At 31.8% G+C, this 18,369-nt stretch overlaps 2 protein-coding genes and 2 long non-coding RNA genes across 29 annotated transcripts; 2 read left to right on the plus strand and 2 right to left on the minus strand.

Annotated features, from left to right (window-relative positions):
• Window positions 1-478: 478 nt before the first annotated feature.
• On the plus strand, window positions 479-5,651 carry LOC146914062 (uncharacterized). Its single transcript, XM_085716998.1, has 15 exons — window positions 479-711; window positions 1,042-1,136; window positions 1,300-1,413; window positions 1,745-1,849; window positions 1,965-2,036; window positions 2,543-2,655; window positions 2,726-2,860; window positions 2,962-3,030; window positions 3,233-3,320; window positions 3,610-3,681; window positions 3,766-3,866; window positions 4,538-4,655; window positions 5,009-5,068; window positions 5,168-5,278; window positions 5,442-5,651. Exons 1-15 carry the CDS (start codon window positions 582-584, stop codon window positions 5,550-5,552), a joined length of 1,494 nt encoding a protein of 497 aa, XP_085573124.1. The 5' UTR covers window positions 479-581; the 3' UTR covers window positions 5,553-5,651.
• Window positions 5,652-7,043: 1,392 nt separating this feature from the next.
• Window positions 7,044-7,346, minus strand: LOC146914063 (17.3 kDa class II heat shock protein-like). Its single transcript, XM_085720993.1, has one exon. It carries the CDS (start codon window positions 7,344-7,346, stop codon window positions 7,044-7,046), a length of 303 nt encoding a protein of 100 aa, XP_085577119.1.
• Window positions 7,347-11,433: 4,087 nt separating this feature from the next.
• LOC146914064 (uncharacterized) lies at window positions 11,434-16,523 on the minus strand. 23 transcript variants are annotated; one of them, XR_015013859.1, is made up of 8 exons: window positions 16,134-16,523; window positions 15,211-15,398; window positions 14,983-15,058; window positions 14,762-14,880; window positions 12,945-13,053; window positions 12,461-12,570; window positions 11,867-12,015; window positions 11,434-11,564 (listed from the first exon to the last, which is right to left on the minus strand). It is a non-coding gene; the product is annotated as an uncharacterized LOC146914064 (long non-coding RNA). The 23 variants fall into 23 exon arrangements; XR_015013858.1 differs by having other exon boundaries at window positions 14,762-14,883; XR_015013869.1 differs by having other exon boundaries at window positions 12,461-12,533; window positions 14,983-15,063.
• LOC146914065 (uncharacterized) lies at window positions 11,813-16,805 on the plus strand. Of its 4 annotated transcripts, XR_015013871.1 has the most exons (6): window positions 11,813-11,945; window positions 12,038-12,597; window positions 13,258-13,335; window positions 13,474-13,531; window positions 15,569-15,643; window positions 16,008-16,805. It is a non-coding gene; the product is annotated as an uncharacterized LOC146914065 (long non-coding RNA). The 4 variants fall into 4 exon arrangements; XR_015013870.1 differs by lacking the exons at window positions 15,569-15,643; window positions 16,008-16,805 and adding an exon at window positions 14,042-14,413; XR_015013872.1 differs by lacking the exons at window positions 15,569-15,643; window positions 16,008-16,805 and adding an exon at window positions 14,063-14,413.
• The last annotated feature ends 1,564 nt before the right edge of the window (window positions 16,806-18,369 follow it).

The raw sequence follows: 18,369 nt of genomic DNA on the forward strand, positions 1-18,369 counted from the left end.
AAAAAAAAACTAATAAATAATTGTACAGTTTTAGGAGTTAGAAAAAATTATAACAAATGCCCAAAAACTTTCAATACCGCAACATAATTCATTTACATAATTGTCTTAGAAGAAGAAACAAGCTTTTTTTTTTTTAATAAAAATATCAAAACAAACAGTACACCATCAAACGTATATGAAACTATTTTAAGAATATAAAAAAATTGAATAAATCAAACGATATTTTATTTTGTATGTTTGTGACCGACCAATACGCTAGTGGTAGTTTAAACAGTTACACATGCACTATTTTTATTTTTATTTTTATTTTAATGTGTAATGTATGTGGTGTTGTTGTTACAACTTACAATACACTTAGACATCTTTGTACAATTTCCACCACAAAGCAAGAATCTAATTCCATTCCATTCATGATGTGTTTGTTTGTTTGTTTCTTTGTTGTGACTTGTGAATAACCACTTTATTTCATTCAAGTTTCATAGATCCTTTACTACATTTACATATAATAGTTCTATACCTTAAGAACTCATTAATTCATATTTCAATTTTTGGAACAAAGCTGAAAGAAAAATGGCACATTCATGTTTGGAAGAATCCTACAAAAAAGTTTGGAAGAAGACAAGAAGAAGAAAGAAGTGATTCGAATAGAACGTGAATCTGTCATTCCAATTTTGAAACCTAAGCTCTTCATGGCATTGGCTAATCTTATTAGTATGTCTCTCTATCCTTCTTTTTTCCTCTATCTTAGACATTAGATTTTAGCTATGAAACACCGACACCTCTACGAAAACCGTGATACGTCGATATAAGTAATGATTTAGAGAGGATTTTACTCGATACGTCTAAAAGTATATGTTAATTTAGTACATTGCAGATGAAATAACAGATACATATAATTTTGTTTGGAAAAGAAAGATTATGACAAAAACATTAATTATATTTTATCGAAATTTTCCAATATATAATATATAAACCAGAAACAAGTAGAATAAGTAACATTAAATTATCATGTAAAAAGTGTAACAAAATTATATATTTCAGAACGTAGTTCTGATCAAGCAGAATTTTTGAAGCTTTGCAAAAGAATAGAGTATACAATTCGAGCTTGGTACCTTTTACAATTTGAAGATATGATGGTATGTATGTATTATTTTCTTTACCATTTTCATATATATATATATATATATATATATATATATATATATATATATATATATATATATAGAGAGAGAGAGAGAGAGAGAGAGAGAGAGAGAATATGTATGGAAGTAATTGCTTGATGTATTTTTGTATCTACAGCAACTGTATGCACTTTTTGATCCTGTATCTGGGGCACATAAGTTGGAACAACAAGGCTTAACATCTAAAGAAATTGATGTACTTGAACAAAATTTCTTGACTTACCTTTTTGAGGTATTTAGGAGACTTCTATACTTTATATAATGAGTTTAATCATTTTAAAAATTATTTACATCGTCAACCAATCACAACTTATATCATGTAAAAAAATCACAAATTATATCATGTGTGACTATTTTTGGCGTTGACCCTCCGGTTCTAAGGGGAAAAGGGCTCGGTAATCGGAGTTCGGCCAAAAGGTAAGTAAAGTCTAATTAAGAATTGTTCCACCTAGGAATCGAACTTAGGTTCTCCTGAATAATTCGTCTTTAAAGGTCCATAAAGCAAGTTGGATCAATGGTTCATATATATTTGAAAAGTTAAGATTATTTGATTCTTTGGTCAGGTAATGAAAAAGAGCAACTTCAAGATTGCAACTGATGATGAAATTAATGTTGCACTTTCTGGACAGTATCTTCTAAATCTTCCCATCACTGTTAATGAATCTAAGGTTTGCAATTTTTTTTTTTGTAAGTCAATATATATAATCATAAGGTAATTTAATGCTTGATTAATCTGCTTTTATCAGTTGCTAATCTTTGTATTTTTTTTTTTGTTTAATGTAGCTTGATAATGTGCTTTTGAAAAAATATTTTGAAGCACATCCGTTTAATAATCTTCCAGATTTCTATGATAAGGTAATACTTTAAATCTGATATTAAGAATGCTAAGGATTTTTTGGTGCCAGTGTTGATTAATTGTTCTTTGTTTTAGGAACTTAGTTTTTTTATAACCAAAATAAAATTATTATCTTTGTTACAAAGATCAGAACAATCAAATCGGTCGGAAGTACTAAGTTCGATTTCTAACTTAAAATTGTTTTCTCAGACTTTACTTATCGTTTGATCAAACTTTAGATTACTAGAATTCATTTTCCTTGAGAACGAGATGATTAAGACAAAAGAAAAGAGTACAAGCAGTGTTCTAGAAAAGTATAGAGCAATAGGTCAAAGCACAAAAACATGTAAACATGCATTTTGATCCTTGATATTAGAGTGGAAACTCACATTAATTTACAGTATTTTGATTCTAGAAAAGTATCATTTTACACTCATCAATACAATTCACTTGTATACTTTCTCTCTTCTCCTTCTATGTATACCATGATTTCTGACAATTAGTGAAATTTATTTTATTGTTATAGTATATAATCTTTCGGCGCGGCATTGGAATTGATCAAACGACGGATTATTTTATAATGGAGAAAGTGGACATGCTCATTGCGCGTTTCTGGTCATATCTATTAAGAACGCTCAGGTAATATAATCAAGAAACTATATGAAAAATTTACAGAAACTGAAATTAGTATATCCAATGGTTCTTTCAGATTGGAGAAACTGATTTCCAGAAGATCAAAGAGACATGGTAAGAAATTAGATCCAAAGAAGGTCGATGAAACTACGCCAGAAGCTTATCAAGATGATGTATATGAACGGATACGTCTTGAAAATATGCCATTGAGGTCTTGTTATTTCTATCTATATAGTTTACTGTAGTTTCTTTAGTTCATGTTCAATTGATTCTTCACTTGTCACTAATGAGATTATTCGGTGCAAATTTCAGTTCTGGTAATTTGCTAAGTAAGACATTAATCCAAGAACTGACATTTGATAGGATCATTGTTGTTTACAGGTATATCATTTAAAGAATTGTTCGGAAAGTTCATTTGTAGTTTACTTAATTTATCGTTTCGAATCCTTGTTTTTTCAATCATCATCACACTGAGCATACCATACCAATTAATGTGTGAATGAGAAACTTAATTAATCTATCTTTATAAGGTTAAGCTGGTATATTACGCTAAATTATTAGTTGGTCATTATTGTTTGCATAGGCGAGCCAGTTCCGATTCAAAACCCGAAAGAGGAATTTTTGTGAAGCATTTCAGAAACATCCCAATGGCCGATATGGAAATAGTTCTTGTGAGTATTTCAGTTATAAAACATCTTGGTTTTGTGTTGCTTTTATTACCTAATTATAACATGGTTCTAAATTGTGGTTTCCGTCACAATCTCAATTACGCTGTAAACTTTGATACTTCGGCAAAATACAGACAAATCAGGTAGATGTGGCTACAATTGTAGTTGCAAGATCGTCGCAGAAACCTTTAAAACCATTATTTTGTGACCGCAATCGAAATTTTTGAACAATGAAATATAGTTTTACCCTCATGAATGACAATAAGTGATGATATATATTGTTACTTGACAGCCAGAAAAGAAAAGTCCTGGATTGACTCCAATGGATTGGGTGAAGTTTCTCGGATCCGCTATTGTTGGATTGGTTAGTTATCTTTCTCAGACACTAAACGAGTTATCTTTAACTAACTAATTCATTCATTAAACATGTTTAACTTTTTCTTAATAGGTAGCTGTTTTTAGTTCGCTTCAAGCAGCTACAACTGATTTGAGGGTTATTGGTGCTGTTCTTTCTACAGTAATTGGTTATTGTGTTAAAACATACTTCACGTAAGCATCTTAATTAATCGTTTCATTTCAGTTGAGAATTTCATTTAATAAACATGATGAAAATTTATTCATGAGATAAATATTAAGCACTTGAGAGAATTCGGATTGTCTGCAGATCGACAATTCCCCGCACTCACGTGGTTGGTATGTCGGAGTCTGTTTGATCGAGATCAGACAGTTCGGATTTCAAACTTGGTATGTCTGGTTAAAAAAATAGAAATCTGCATTGTTTGATTTTGATCCAACGACCACCAATGTGCCTACTGCGTTAATGCATAGATTACCAAGCGATATAAATACTTCATCGAGCATTCCATACTACTCGATGCAGAATTTGAACACCCCGCAATACCCAACTCCCTATCATAGCATTCGTCTCTGAGAATGACATCTTGACGATTGCACTCTGCAATGCGTTAATCGGCCTTTATCAATCCCTTCGTAAGTAGTCATTTCGAGCCACCGACAACCAGCTCTAATACCAATTAATTGCCGCATAAATAGTCTATTGAGCATCTCATACTACTCAATGTGGGACTTGGACGCCCCATAATACCCATGTAACTTCCATATTGTTTGCATTATTAATTGCCACATGCAACATGTTTTGTTGAATCTTTTTAACCAACAAAACAATTAGTAATCATTGTCTTAATTAACTTGCTATATAGGTTTCAACAAAAATTGACAGCATATCAAAATATGATAACACAGTCAATGTATGACAAACAACTAGACAGTGGGAAGGGTACACTTCTCCATTTATGTGATGATGTCATTCAACAAGAAGTAAGTTCTAGCTACCTTCATATCATTTGTTCTATTATTACTAGCTAGTAATGTTCTTTAATACGGAACACTGACACTAACACGTCGAACACATCATACATGACATTGACAACGGCACGTCAAACACCGTAATAGTTTGAGAAAATACATTAATTGAATGTAATTACAAGTGCTAGTGTCGATCATGTTAACACCAAACACACGCATTCAATCGAAGTGTCGGTGCTTCAATGTTTATTCATAAGTTGTACGATTGATAAGTAATTAGTGATTAGATTTTTTTGGAAAATAAACTTTTGCACACAAACCAAACATATAAAGAACAATTCCAATTTAAAATTCATAATGTGCAGGTGAAAGAAGTAATGATTTCATTCTTTATTCTAATGGAACAGGGAAAAGCTACAAGACAGGTATAGTATAGTATATATTTCTTTCTTCCTTGCATTTTATTTATTAGTTGTATGAGTAGTGCTATTTATATATAATATAAGCTATATATTTGAATTAAGGAACTGGATCAAGGGTGTGAGGAACTAATCAGAGAAGAATTCAATGAGACTTGCAACTTTGATGTTGATGATGCTGTTCACAAACTTGAGAAATTGGGAATTGTCACTAAGGTGAGTGATATTCCCTTCTAATAAAGTGTTCATTATAATTTTTTTTTGTTGTCAAACTATATAATATTGAATTAAATTCAATTAATATAATCTAAGATATATAGTATATAGTTTTGAAGATTTAGATCTTTGTTAATGACTTGAAGCTTTTGTTGGAATTCAGGATCCAATAGGACGATATCAATGTGTTGGATTGAAAAGAGCAAATGAGATAATTGGTGCCACCACTGAGGAGCTTGTAATTAGGGCAAACCAAGGAAACATTACTCCTTGATGCTTGTTGTTTTATGATAATATCAATGCTTGTCAATATGTACATTTCAATACTTAAAGGCAGGAACAAAAAATTTCAAGGGATTTAAGACCTAACAAAGTTCAATAGATAGAAACAAATATAGTGACACAATTCAATTCTCAGATACCAAGTATAAGAAAAACAGATCATCATCATCATCATAAATAAAAACAAACCGAAAAATTTATCTAATTTGTCTGATAAACTCTAGAAGTCATGATTTAGAGTTGCAAGGTTCAAGGCAGAGTGAAATTGGATGATATTGTAAATAAAACAAAACAAAACTAGTAATGAGTCCATGGGAGATGTATCCCACCCATGTTTTTTATTTTTATAACTCGGCATAGAGTCCAATGACCGACTAATCCGAGGGGTTCAATCCACAGTCCACATCCCCCCATAGTTTTAATTTGGGGTTGCTGATGAGGTTGCGTTGTGAAATGATTTTAAATTTTCACAAGCTATATAGTGGTACTACCACGCTACTACACTATTTATCGACTATAGCATAGGCTCAATTTGCTATGTAAATATTGATTGGGAGGTGCTTGAAATATAGAGTTTAGGGATATTTAAAGGTAAAAAATTTCTTTAGATCCTAAACAAAGTAGGATTTAGGATAATGAATTTTAATTTTTGGCGAGAAGATTCGAAAGAACATGGTTGAAAGCATTTGATCAACCTGATCGAATATACACCATAATTGTGGTGTCGAGGTTACTGCAACAACAATACTACGACCGCAATTCTAAAGACGCACATGCAACTAAATAAGATTTCTTCAGAAGTCATAATGTTATACAATACAACACACATATATATTGTATAACATGTACTCTTTCTAGTCACATTTATAAGCAAAAACTATTTTTTAGGTTCACTAGATACTTAACATATTTGGTCTATTATTTATATCAAATACATTAGGGTATTTAATGAATTTAAAAGAGTTTCTTGCTTATAAATGTGATGGGGGATTAGTTTTCATTTCTTTAGGACAATGATAAACCAACAATAAGATGATAAAAGGCACAAACGAAAGACAACAATTGGAATTAGACCACCAATCTAAAATTTCACGCCCAGATTTTTCTCCATCCTATTTGTAAACCAACCCCGTTATATAGCATGAATGAAGCACCAACGCAAACACGGTATGAACAAATAAACACATGTAATAATTTTAGAAGATAAAAGTGATGGTATAATCACATCTATTAGAAAATTAGACATCGATGCATGTCGTATACTTGGACACGCCTTCATAATAAAAGTGCTAGATATATATTAATAATGCAAATAAAACTACCATATCATCACAAATCAAAACCAAAGAAACATAACCACTGCTTAAAAAATCAAAACTACCAGTAACTTGTTCTGCATCAATCAAATACCTAATTGTTAAAATGGAACCCAAAACATAAAAGAAAACAACTAACATCATCACTAATCAAAATAGGGTTTCATTCAAGCAATCTTAACAACCTCAATAGTTCTTCTAGGCTTGTTAGGGTTCTGAGGTGGAGGCAATTTCTTGAGAGCAGTAACAGTAAGCACCCCATCTTGACAAGCAGCCGAAACAGCTTCCGCATTAGCATCTTGAGGAAGAAGAAACCTTCCAGTGAACTTCCCAAACCTTCTTCTCTGCTCCATGTTCAAGTACTTGACGCCACCACCTTCGTTCCTCTTCCTCTCGCCGGTTATCACAACCACATTATCATCTTCAACTTCAACCTTGATATCATCAGATTTCATTCCCGGCATATCCATCTCGAACACGTACGAGTTTTGAACTCTTTTCACTAAAATGAATAAATTCAAATATTGGGGAAAAGTTAGTGAGGATGCTCACTTTGCAAAATAACTCAAAAATGGTGAACTCTAAACCTTTTTTTTTTCACAAGAAGTCTAACCTCTCTTTTTATGCTCAAATCCTTCTTTTCTAATAAAAATCATTTTTCAAAATAAAATAATCATTTTTACAAGTTTTCTTATGATATTTTTTTATGGTAAAAGGCTTAAAGCATTTATTTCATAATAGTTGTTTAGATACATACATATAGTAAGAATATAGTATATGAATGGGGTTTGGGTGCGAAAGACTTAAATGGTTAATATTAGCCTTTTAACAAAATGGAGGCGGAGGTTGATTCAACAACATTTTCCTTTGTGGAAAAAGGTGCTCCAAGATAAGTATGGGGAGAGTGTGGGTAGTTTGGTGGAAGAATGGGAAAGCAATTGGCCTTGGTTTGCTTATAGGTGGTGGAAGGATTTAATGAATTTAGAGAAGGTGGTGGGAGAAAATTGGTTAAATGACAATGTGGTAAGGAAAGTAGAGAATGATCGCCAAACTAACTTTTGGAAGGATATTTGGGTGGGAAATATGCCACTCTTTACATTGTTTCCAAGGCTTTTTCTTCTTCCAAGTCAAAAGAAGGCTAAGGTTGGGAAAATTTGGAAGAATGGCGGAGGCGGAGGGATGTGGCGGTTAACATGGAGGAGAAGTCTGTTTGTGTGGGAGTGTGATCAAATTGAAAATCTTTTGGCTACAAATAATGGTTTTAGAGGTGTCGAGGTGGATGATAAGTGGATTTGGAGACCGGAGGAGGATGGCGAGTACACGCAAGGATGTCAAAATCGGGACTTTACTTTAGGTCGAAAGGGAATAGCAAAATCGCCACTCGTAAAATTGCAATTAAAATCGAAGGATTTTAACCACTTTTGTAGAATCGATACAAGAAATTGTAAAATCGCAACCAAAATCGATGGATTTTACCAAAACAAAAATAATGTTAAATATATGATATAAATTGTATATAATCATAAATTACTCGGTTTAAAGTCCACAAAATACTTATACATAAATGACTAAAAAAATGGACAAAATTCTTCAAAACCATTTAAAATCCCGCAATTTTGTATGAAATCGTAAAATCGCAATCAAAATCGATGGATTTTACTTATTTTGGGATTTTACCATGGATTTGAGTCCTCGAAGGTGAAGAAAGTCGCAAAATCCTAGATTTTAGGATTTAAGTCGGGATTTTGACAACAATGAGTACACGGTTAGTTACGCTTACAAGGTTCTTGAGAAGGTGATATTTTATATGGAAGTTGAATATATTGGAGAAAAGAGTGTTTTGGTTGATTTGGAAAAGCCCGACTCCGTTAAAAGTTGTGGGTTTCTCTTGGACTCTTTTATTAGATCGTATTCCAACTCGGTTAAATCTAGCGATTCGAAATGTCTTAGGCACGATTCATCATTAAATCGTGTACTGTATATATTTCTTTCTTCCTAGCATTTTATTTATTCAATTCTAATTTGTAGAAACAATTAATATTAGTTGTAGAGTAGTGTTATTTATATATAATATAAGTTATATATGTGAATTAAGGAACTGGATCAAGGGTGTGAGGAACTAATCAGAGAAGAGTTCAATGAGACATGCGGCAGTGAAGCTAGTAAAAAATTTGTGCGGGGGCCAACTATAAACAAAAAATAAAATATTTTAAAACCAACATATTAAATTTAAGGATAAAATATTTTTTTAGTCCTATAAATTATAGTAATTTTTTAGGTTTAGCCCTTAAACAAAATTTATTCAATTTTTGTCTCGATTTTTTAAAATTTTACAAAAAAAAAGTGTTTTCGGTCTTGGATTTAATCTCTATAACAAAAATTAAGGACTAAAATTAAACAAAATTTTAAAAAATTAACTTACAAATTGCAAGTGTCGTAGAGACTAAAAACAAAATAATATGAAAATTAGCCAATACATAAAAATTAACTTAAAGCAGCAATAAATGATAAAAATTGACAATAACTATTTAAAATAGTTGGACAAAATGTGTTGGGTATTTGTATTGGCTGCATTGTTGCTAAAACAAATATTCATGTATGTGTTGTTGGATACTAGGTTCCAACATGTTTCGAGCATATATGTAAGATGTTGGATACGATTTTCCAACATCCCGGCACGGTTGAGTGTGCCTTGTATCATGCACTGTTATGTACGCGCACCTAATATTATTTAAGGAAATCATATTTCCTTATCTTATTGACCAAGCAACGCGCATATCTTTACATGATCAGTTGTGGAATATTCCTAAAGTAGTAATTATATTTTAGGAAATATTTGAAGTTGTTTTGGACGTTCCTAATTTGTCTCGATTCTGTTTTGCGGTTGCGGATCAATTTGGACGATCTGTTTTGTTACGAAGCCCAACAAGAATATTTGACTGTCTTTGCTTCGGTATAAAAGGAAGACATCAAGACCTAATTGATCATTCAAGTCGTCATTCCAAAAAGTTTAGCTTTTAGTGTTTTGAGTCTTCATGTGCTCTATTCTTGTATCATGTTGATGCAAGTTTAGTACCTTTATTGTGAGCCTTTCTTGTATCGTTTGTGATACATGTTTAGGATCGTGTGTTGAGTTGTAAACTCTTGTGTTCTACGCCAAAGCTTTTAAGCAAGGTTGTAGTTTTTGTTTGAATGTAATTTCACCATTGTTTTGTGTTGTTTAAAGTCATAATTGTACACCATAATTGTGGTGTCGAGGTTACTGCAACTACTACGGCCACAACCGAAGGCGCAATTATCATTATGTCTACGACAGTATGCAAACTTATATTTACTAGTATTATTTATTACAATTATAATTTCTATTAAATCATTTGTCTTGGTCCTTTAAAAACCAATTTTAAAGCCAAGAACGAATGTGAAGTAGGGGTGGATAAAAACCCGTAGCCCGCCCGAAACAGAAAATCGAGTGCAAAAATTGACATTCGAGTGGATTTGTGGATTTGTACGGGTTGTCGGGTGAGTGTTTTCTCGTTTCCCGTGGGTAGTAATGGTCGGCCTAGGATGTTCAAAGGGCACCTAGTAGTAACCGTAAACCGACCGAGTTCTTGTATCTCATGTACACCCTCCGGTCGCAAATATAAGCAAAAATTCACTTTTTAGGTTCATTCAATAAATGATGTATGTGGACTATTAAATAGACCACATACATCATTTATTGAATGAATCTAAAAAGTAAATTTTTGCTTATATTTGTGACCGGAGTGTATCTATTTTCGATTTTTTTAGGGTCATGCTAACTTGTGCCCATATAGCACATGTTAAGCATTAATGTCATTCCATTAATGGTAAAAAATTATTAAAAAAGTTAGGGTATTGCTAATCGGTGCCTTCGGGGCAAATGGTTAAGAAATCTACAACTAGTAAATATAAGACGTTATTTTTTATAAAGTAATGATTCCATAATTTTTTTATAAAAATTTATTTATTTTAAATCAAAACCCTTATATAAATGGAGCTATTTCAAAGCAACTGTTTCGCTGATGTGGCATTTTGTGGACAATTTAGAGTTAATTTTTTTGTTTAAAGTTTTTAATAGGGAGTGGCCCGCTTAATAACCCATCATTATTTCTAAGAATAGGTAAGTACACCTAATTAATATTTTTAATTCTTGATTTGGCCATTTAAGACCAGGTGATCTGCACTTCTCACCAAGTGGATGATCAGCCTGTGTGGATTGTCAGAAGGCGGCAGAGGGCAGAAGGTGTGGAGTTTAAAAATTAGACTTATATCCCTCGTATAAAGCCTTTCTATGTTAAGCCAGATTAACCTTCCCCGTAAAAAACAAAAATGTAATCATTGCAATTCAATTCCCTTACCTTCTCCATATAAAGCCCGAGAAATTTTAATTATTTATTCTTGACAATTCATTCAATTGCATCTCCATCCTACTTGAACCCTTATCATGCCATCCAGCTGAAGCCCTTCATAGTTTGCTAGCAGTTTGACAAAATTTACATGATCTAAAATTGATGATACAGGTGGTACAATAGAGTATAAAACCAACAACTTTTCTCATTGGGACGTCCAATTCTATACAAGATATGTAAGATTCATTCATATTTATTTATGTCATTCTCCATTTGTATATTCAATAGCATTATCCATGTAATTTCTTGCCTCTTTGTCTCCAATCCGTAGGATTCCATAGCAGCAAGTTGAAGTTACACCAAAACAACACAACAATTAGAATATTTCACATAAGTTTAAAATTTATTTTGAAAGGATATATGATTAGTGTGAAAGAAAAATTGAAACTTTTAATTTTTATGCAACCAAGGTGTAAATGTAGTTTAACAAAAAGTTCTACATAATTGAAGTTTGGAAGCATGTTTGTGGCATTATCTCATGCTTTGTAAGCAATTTACCATAGCAGTAAATTGAATTGGACAAAAGGATCATATGATATGTTGGGTGAGTATATGATTACCTTGATCATGCAAGTGGTGAACTCTAAACAGGAAGAGCTACTCATCAAATTTCAGGTGCTTTCTTCCCATAAATAACAGGTGCTTTCTTCTCTCCTTTATGCCATATTCTCTCCTTTATGTAATCCTTTGTTATCTTTACCACAATCTCCTATATCATTGTAAAATTTCAGCATTGTATCAGTAAGAAGGCACTTCTAAAGAGGGTTTGAAGTGCTAGAAATGTGAGTATTGTGCGTTGGGGCTTAAAAGTAAAAGTATTATGTTCCAAATGTTTTGCATTGTGTTTCTTTATTATGTTGCTAAAATGTGTTTCTTTATTACTACCAATAAACAATTTGGGCAACTTATCAGTGTTTTCTAATGATTAAGTAATCAGCAGGATTGAGTGGGCTGAAAAAGAAATTTTACCCAAGTCCCTACACAAGATTCAAACTGAAATCTTTCAACATCATGTAACATTAATCTTAGATCATGTCAACTTAATCTTGCATCATGAAATCTTTCAGAATGAAATTTAAATATGATCTATGGATGTAAACTCAAAATAAAACTAAAACTTCACTAAAAATATACCAAATTGGTACTTTTATTACCTCATGTCAGTTATGCAGTTTAGCACTCTCATGGTTTAATAATCTTCCATTTTCCTTTCAAGTTCTCCCTCAACTACAAGCAGTGCATGGTTGTCCAATAAGCTTTTATACTGCACTATAAAGGACTTTGTAGGAAGGTAAACAGAGAAAGTGATTGATAATGAAATGAATATATTTATGCATAGAGATAAAAGACATCAGGCATCCAAATAAACCAAAGGTTACATAGAAAATTTTACTAGCATAACCATTAACATATGATTCTAAACTTAAGAAGTGATTTTAATAATATCCAAGCTTGCAAAATCTTAGAGCAGCATATTTTCATCAATAAACATAAGCAGTGATATATTGCAAAATATATTACAATACAATGAATTAATCAAAATCCAAGTTAGGCAAGGTTTGAACAAGATTATTAAAAAATACAAGCTTATGTCTTTCATAACATTGAACTTATCAAAGTACACAGCAGAGCATATACCCAACTATGACATTTGTGGTCAATTTCTCTATTCCATTCCAAAGATTATGAATCCTTTCATCTCTTCTTGATCATTTTCTTTCTTTAAAGCATTCTTTTTCTATGCAATCTGTCCAATAAAGAAGAAAACTTCCACTTAAATACTTTATTCATAAAAATATGTTATAACTAAATCTGTAGAGAACAAAAATTACTCATAAAGAGCTATATCTACACTTATATTGTTGCACATGTATATGTTATAACTATTGATTCAATTGCTCCTACAATGAAATTTTTACTATACATTTTCAATTGCTTGATTGTCCTGCAGGTACCATGAAAGATTAGATATGAGATCTTGCCATGAAATGACTTGCTCTTTCTACAACTTAAAAAAATGAAAGTATTGGTGAGATTGCTTACTACATCTAACTATACTATTTAACCTATTTAACATCTTCATTTTCTGATTTTTGCATATTCAAAGCTATTCATCAGATTTCAAATATACATCAAATTTCAGTTATCATCCTATTCATTTATGCAGATGGAAGCCCGTATTATGAAGGCATATGATAGATCCTCTCTAAATTGACAAGTTTAAGGTATAACATCTTTTTTGGACAGATACTGTTAACTCTCTCTTGGTGATTGATTTCACATTTATCTTTTTTCCTACAAGTTTCCTCCCCCGAATAACCAAATCACCTAAGACAATACTCTACCATCTTTTCTACATTGAGAGTTACCTCTATTTTATCTCTTAATAATTATATTTCTAATTATACTTTGTAATTGTCTTATGCAAAGACTCATCATTCATAACATTCTTAGTGCAAAACAGAGTTATATGGCTAAATATGCATGTGTGCGTTCGTGTATGCGTATATTATTCAGTGCAAAAACATGACATGCATTATCATGTTCTCCATAAAACAATCAAAAACCATATTCAAGCTAAAAATAATAAACTTTCTTTAAATTCTTAAGAACAACTTAAAGTTGAATGATAAAGTGAATGAATGAGAGAGAACTCAAAAGAGGAAAGCCAGTATTTTGTTTATCTAAACAAAAGATCAAGTTTTACACAATTGTTTTCATTTTTTTACTTACAGTGATACTGTGTATTTGGACAGCAGCCCATAACCAAACACTTTGACAGTTTCTCAAAGTGTTTAGATAGCAGCCAGGCAAGCATGTAAGCAAGCATGTCAACAGCAACATGATCACCCGCAAATTTTTATAGATTAAGAAAGTAGTATCAGCCATAAGATGTCTCCAGAAATTATGATTTAAACGATGTTACTAAATATTTATCTAAAATAAAATTAATTTTTCAACAAGCAATTATAACTTATGACGTTACCATCTTACTTATCTTTGTAATACAAGCAGCACAAAGCCAAGAGCGAAACAAAGTACAGTATTAACAAGACTTTTAAAAAAACAAAAGTAGCACAAAGCCATATATCAAAACAAATCAAAAAGCATATCAAGTTATTCACAAGTTCTATTTGTCTTTGTAATTTTCTTGAAGACCAAAAAATCTCAATTGATAAAACAATTTCTACTTAAATCAAGTACAACTTAGATACGCATATTAATGCAAAAAAGAAAAGTAAAAGGTTTGACATGAAAAATGGTTACTTTGAACACAAGGAATTCACCCAACTGAAATTTACAAAGGAATTAGAATATTCAACATGTCATAGTAAGTTTAACCATTTCTCCCACATCAAAAAAAAAACAAAAAAAAAACTTTCTTCAAGAATATTGCAACAAAGAAGAGAGAAAAAAACTTAATATGAGGGTAAATCATTATCATTAATACATACTAATTCATTTCCAAGTTCAATGGCAGTATCTTGATAGCTACTCGCAAGGACTACTTCCACAAAAACACCCACCCTCTTGAACTTTGTCTCATTATTTGTCTTCATTCGTATTTGATAACCTGCTAAAAGTTTCACAAAACAAAATTTAGAAATACTCATGGTAAAAAATTGTAAATGTTTTTAGCCAAAAGTAATTGAAAATAACACAACAAGATTTTTACCTCATGAAAGTACTTCCATTAAATTGTCGGGGTCAAAAAACTCTTCATGAATGGCAAGCGCATCTACCAAAACAATCTGATCTGGCATGTGGTAATCAGATCTGGCACGTGAATTTATTGATTGAACAAGAGTTTGCATGTCATATTTATATACAAATGGTGTTGTATTGCAAGCTACAATGCACTAACGAACAGCTAATGACTATTAAAATATTGTATGGTACTTACAGTTTAGGAAAACACAATGAACTAGCTAGCTAAGACCATATCCTCCTGCCACACACACACATCATGAATGACACAATGGACAAAATGGTGATCTTCCTAGCAAAGCGAGATGGCATGATAAGCTTGTGAAGACATTCCAATATGTTTCCAAGCTTACAAACCCTGGAAGCCACTCACCCAGATATATCCTAGAGGTTCACAAGCCAATTAGTTAAGTATAAAATTCAACCCTAACTACATAACCTAATTTGAATCAAGCATAAAGAAATGCATTTCATCAACAAAAAAAATATTAGAAGTATGAAATGCATACAGTGAGTAACTCAGTTTTCCACCTACCATTATTTTCATTCTACAGATTTATTAAAAGAAATTGAAGATTAAATCAATTTTTCGATGCCTCTCAAATATCCAATTACAAACCAAAATACAAGTAAGTCAGTAAAACTAGCAAATCATAAGGTTGTTTTTAATATTTTCATACCTAAATCATACCAGAAGTTATATCTAAGTCAGTGACTAACCAAAGTTTGACATCATTACTTTTTCTTACTAATAATAATTTCACCTTTTTTCCCTTTCTATTATATATTGTAGTGTTACATAACCCAATAACACTCATAGATTGATCAAGGCATTGAATGTTTTATATTGAAAGACATGATTTAGTGTAGTCTATTCTTATACAAGATTTTACATTGCTAAAAAAATCTGCATTATGTATCTTAATTTTGACTCTCTTCCTGTAAGCATTGGTTCGACTCTTAACCTCAAAATCTTGGAACAACCGATTTCAGATTTCAAGGACTGGCTTACTTATTCTATTATTAATTTAAAAGAGGAAGTTCTTATTCAAATAGCTTCCGTTGTTTGTAATATTTGGCAAGCTCGTAATCAGAGCATTTATGAAGGGAAATTCGTACCTGAGGAAGACATTATTCAGCGTTCAAGTAGATGCGTTAGTGACTTCATTCAAGCTAACTCTCCAGATCTGAATCTTAACATGCAACATCATCCTGGACAGCATCTTTCCCGACCGGTGCGTCTCTGCCGCTGGATACCGCCGTAAGCTGGGACTTTCAAAGCTAACAGTGACGCGAACCTTCAAGTTTCCGGTTGGTGGGGATTAGGTGCGATTATTCGTGATGCTCAAGGCTTGGTTCTTTCTGCTGCTACTTGGAGGACGCGAGGATCTGAAGATGTAATGATAGTGGAAGCTTATGCTCTTCTTCTCACACTTCGTTTTGCCGTTGAATGTGGTTTCAGAAAAATGACTTTTGAAGTGGATAGTGAGAAAGTGTTTCGTTTGGTTTACAATGAGAAGAATGAAGATAGATCATATTTAGGAGAGATTATACATGCAATCCGCAACTTGCAATGGCATTTTGACAGCTGTCAAGTTAGCTTTTATCTCTAGGAAATGTAATAACATGGCTCATACTATGGCCCAATTGGCTCATTCTAGCCCAGATAGAGTCTGGTTAGAAGAGATTCCCCCAGAAGCTTTAGGGGTGTATCTTCATGATATTTTGAATTAATAATGTTCAGATTACTTTCAAAAAATAATAATAATAAATTCCTTTTAAGAGACTAAACTGCCATAAACTACCAAAAAGTAACTTCAATAAAATTATACATAAACCAATTATTCTTATGACAAAAATTTGTATGCAAAAAGGATCTAAAATGCTTAGACTTGGGCGAGAGAGGAAGGATATTATTTGATAAATGAACAAAATAACGGTACTTTTGATACCCAGCAGAAATTAGAGACAAAAATAATAATATTAATTAGTTTCCAACTTTGGAGTTTCTAACACAAAATAACTTTATCAATGGTGTATTTACGGTCTAAAATGGAAAAAAGGGAGGAAAAAAGTCTTAAGTGCTCCTCTATGTTGGAGAAGCAATTTCAAAGAAGGTAAAACATTGAATAGATATTAGCAAACTAATATTCGATGCTAACATCATATCCTTGGTTTGATTGAACATGGGTTTTGACATTAATAAAAAAATAATCCATTTTGATGTTATAGGAGCTATATAAGAACCTCTTTACTTGAGTGTCATATAGTGTACACTCTTTTTTCTTCGGCGTTACGTCTCTTGGAACATCAATTGTGCCAAGAACAATATCAAAAAAATTCTCTTTATAGCCAATCCATAATCATGTCACAGAATGAATAAATCGGACACGTTATACTCTTTTACAATTTTAAAAAACTAGAAAATAAATTTTGAAATAGAAGTTGCTTTTTTATTGTTGGATTATCCTTTCCCTTCAAATTCAAAAATCGGTGAAGACACAACATAAATTCATCAAGAATGCGTTTTTAAGTGACCCGCAAAAATACCTTAGAATAAAACCCTACTTTTATAGGTACGAGCACGTGTTACGATAATACCCGCAAATTTAAATGGGTAAGGGTACTATACCGCCCATCCCCGCAACCCCGCATATACATATTATTTATATAATATCATAAATAATTTATTGGGTTAATTATGTTTCTAGTCCCTATAAAATAGCGACCTTGTAAGTTTAGTCCCTACTTAATTTTAATAGCATTTTTAGTCCCTAATTTTGTTTTTCCGCACCGAGTATTAGTCCCTACTCAATTCAAATTTGTTTAATTTATGCTTAAACTCTTAAATTTTTGAACAATTTTTTGCATACATGTTTAGAACATTACTAAAAGTTCGTCCGCAAAAAATTATCGCAAAATTTGATTTCTACATCCGAGATTTTATTACTTTTTATCTTTAACTTTTGTCGTTTTAACATATTTAATTCATTTCATGTCGAGAAAATTCTAAATTTTAGTAAACGAAGCTTTCATAGTGTTCTAATCTTGTCTCAAAAAAATCGTTCAAAAATTTAAGAGTTTAAGGATAATTAATCAAACTTTGTTTTAGCAGGGACTAAAATTATAAGTAATTTTTTTTTATAGGGACTAAAAATGCTATTAAAATTAAGTAGGGACTAAACTTACAAGGTCGCTATTTTATAGGGACTAGAAACATAATTAACCCTAATTTATTTACTTTTGGTGTATGATTAATTTATTTATTCAGATATTTGAGCCTAAACCTAAACCTAAACCAAAAATCTTCTTAATACAATAACAACTTCATCATGCCGATGTACAATTTTTTTGG

This window comes from Medicago sativa, chromosome 6 (assembly GCF_051527215.1).
Source record: "Medicago sativa cultivar Bolivia chromosome 6, Bolivia_mono, whole genome shotgun sequence".
Classification (NCBI taxonomy): Eukaryota; Viridiplantae; Streptophyta; class Magnoliopsida; order Fabales; family Fabaceae; genus Medicago; species Medicago sativa.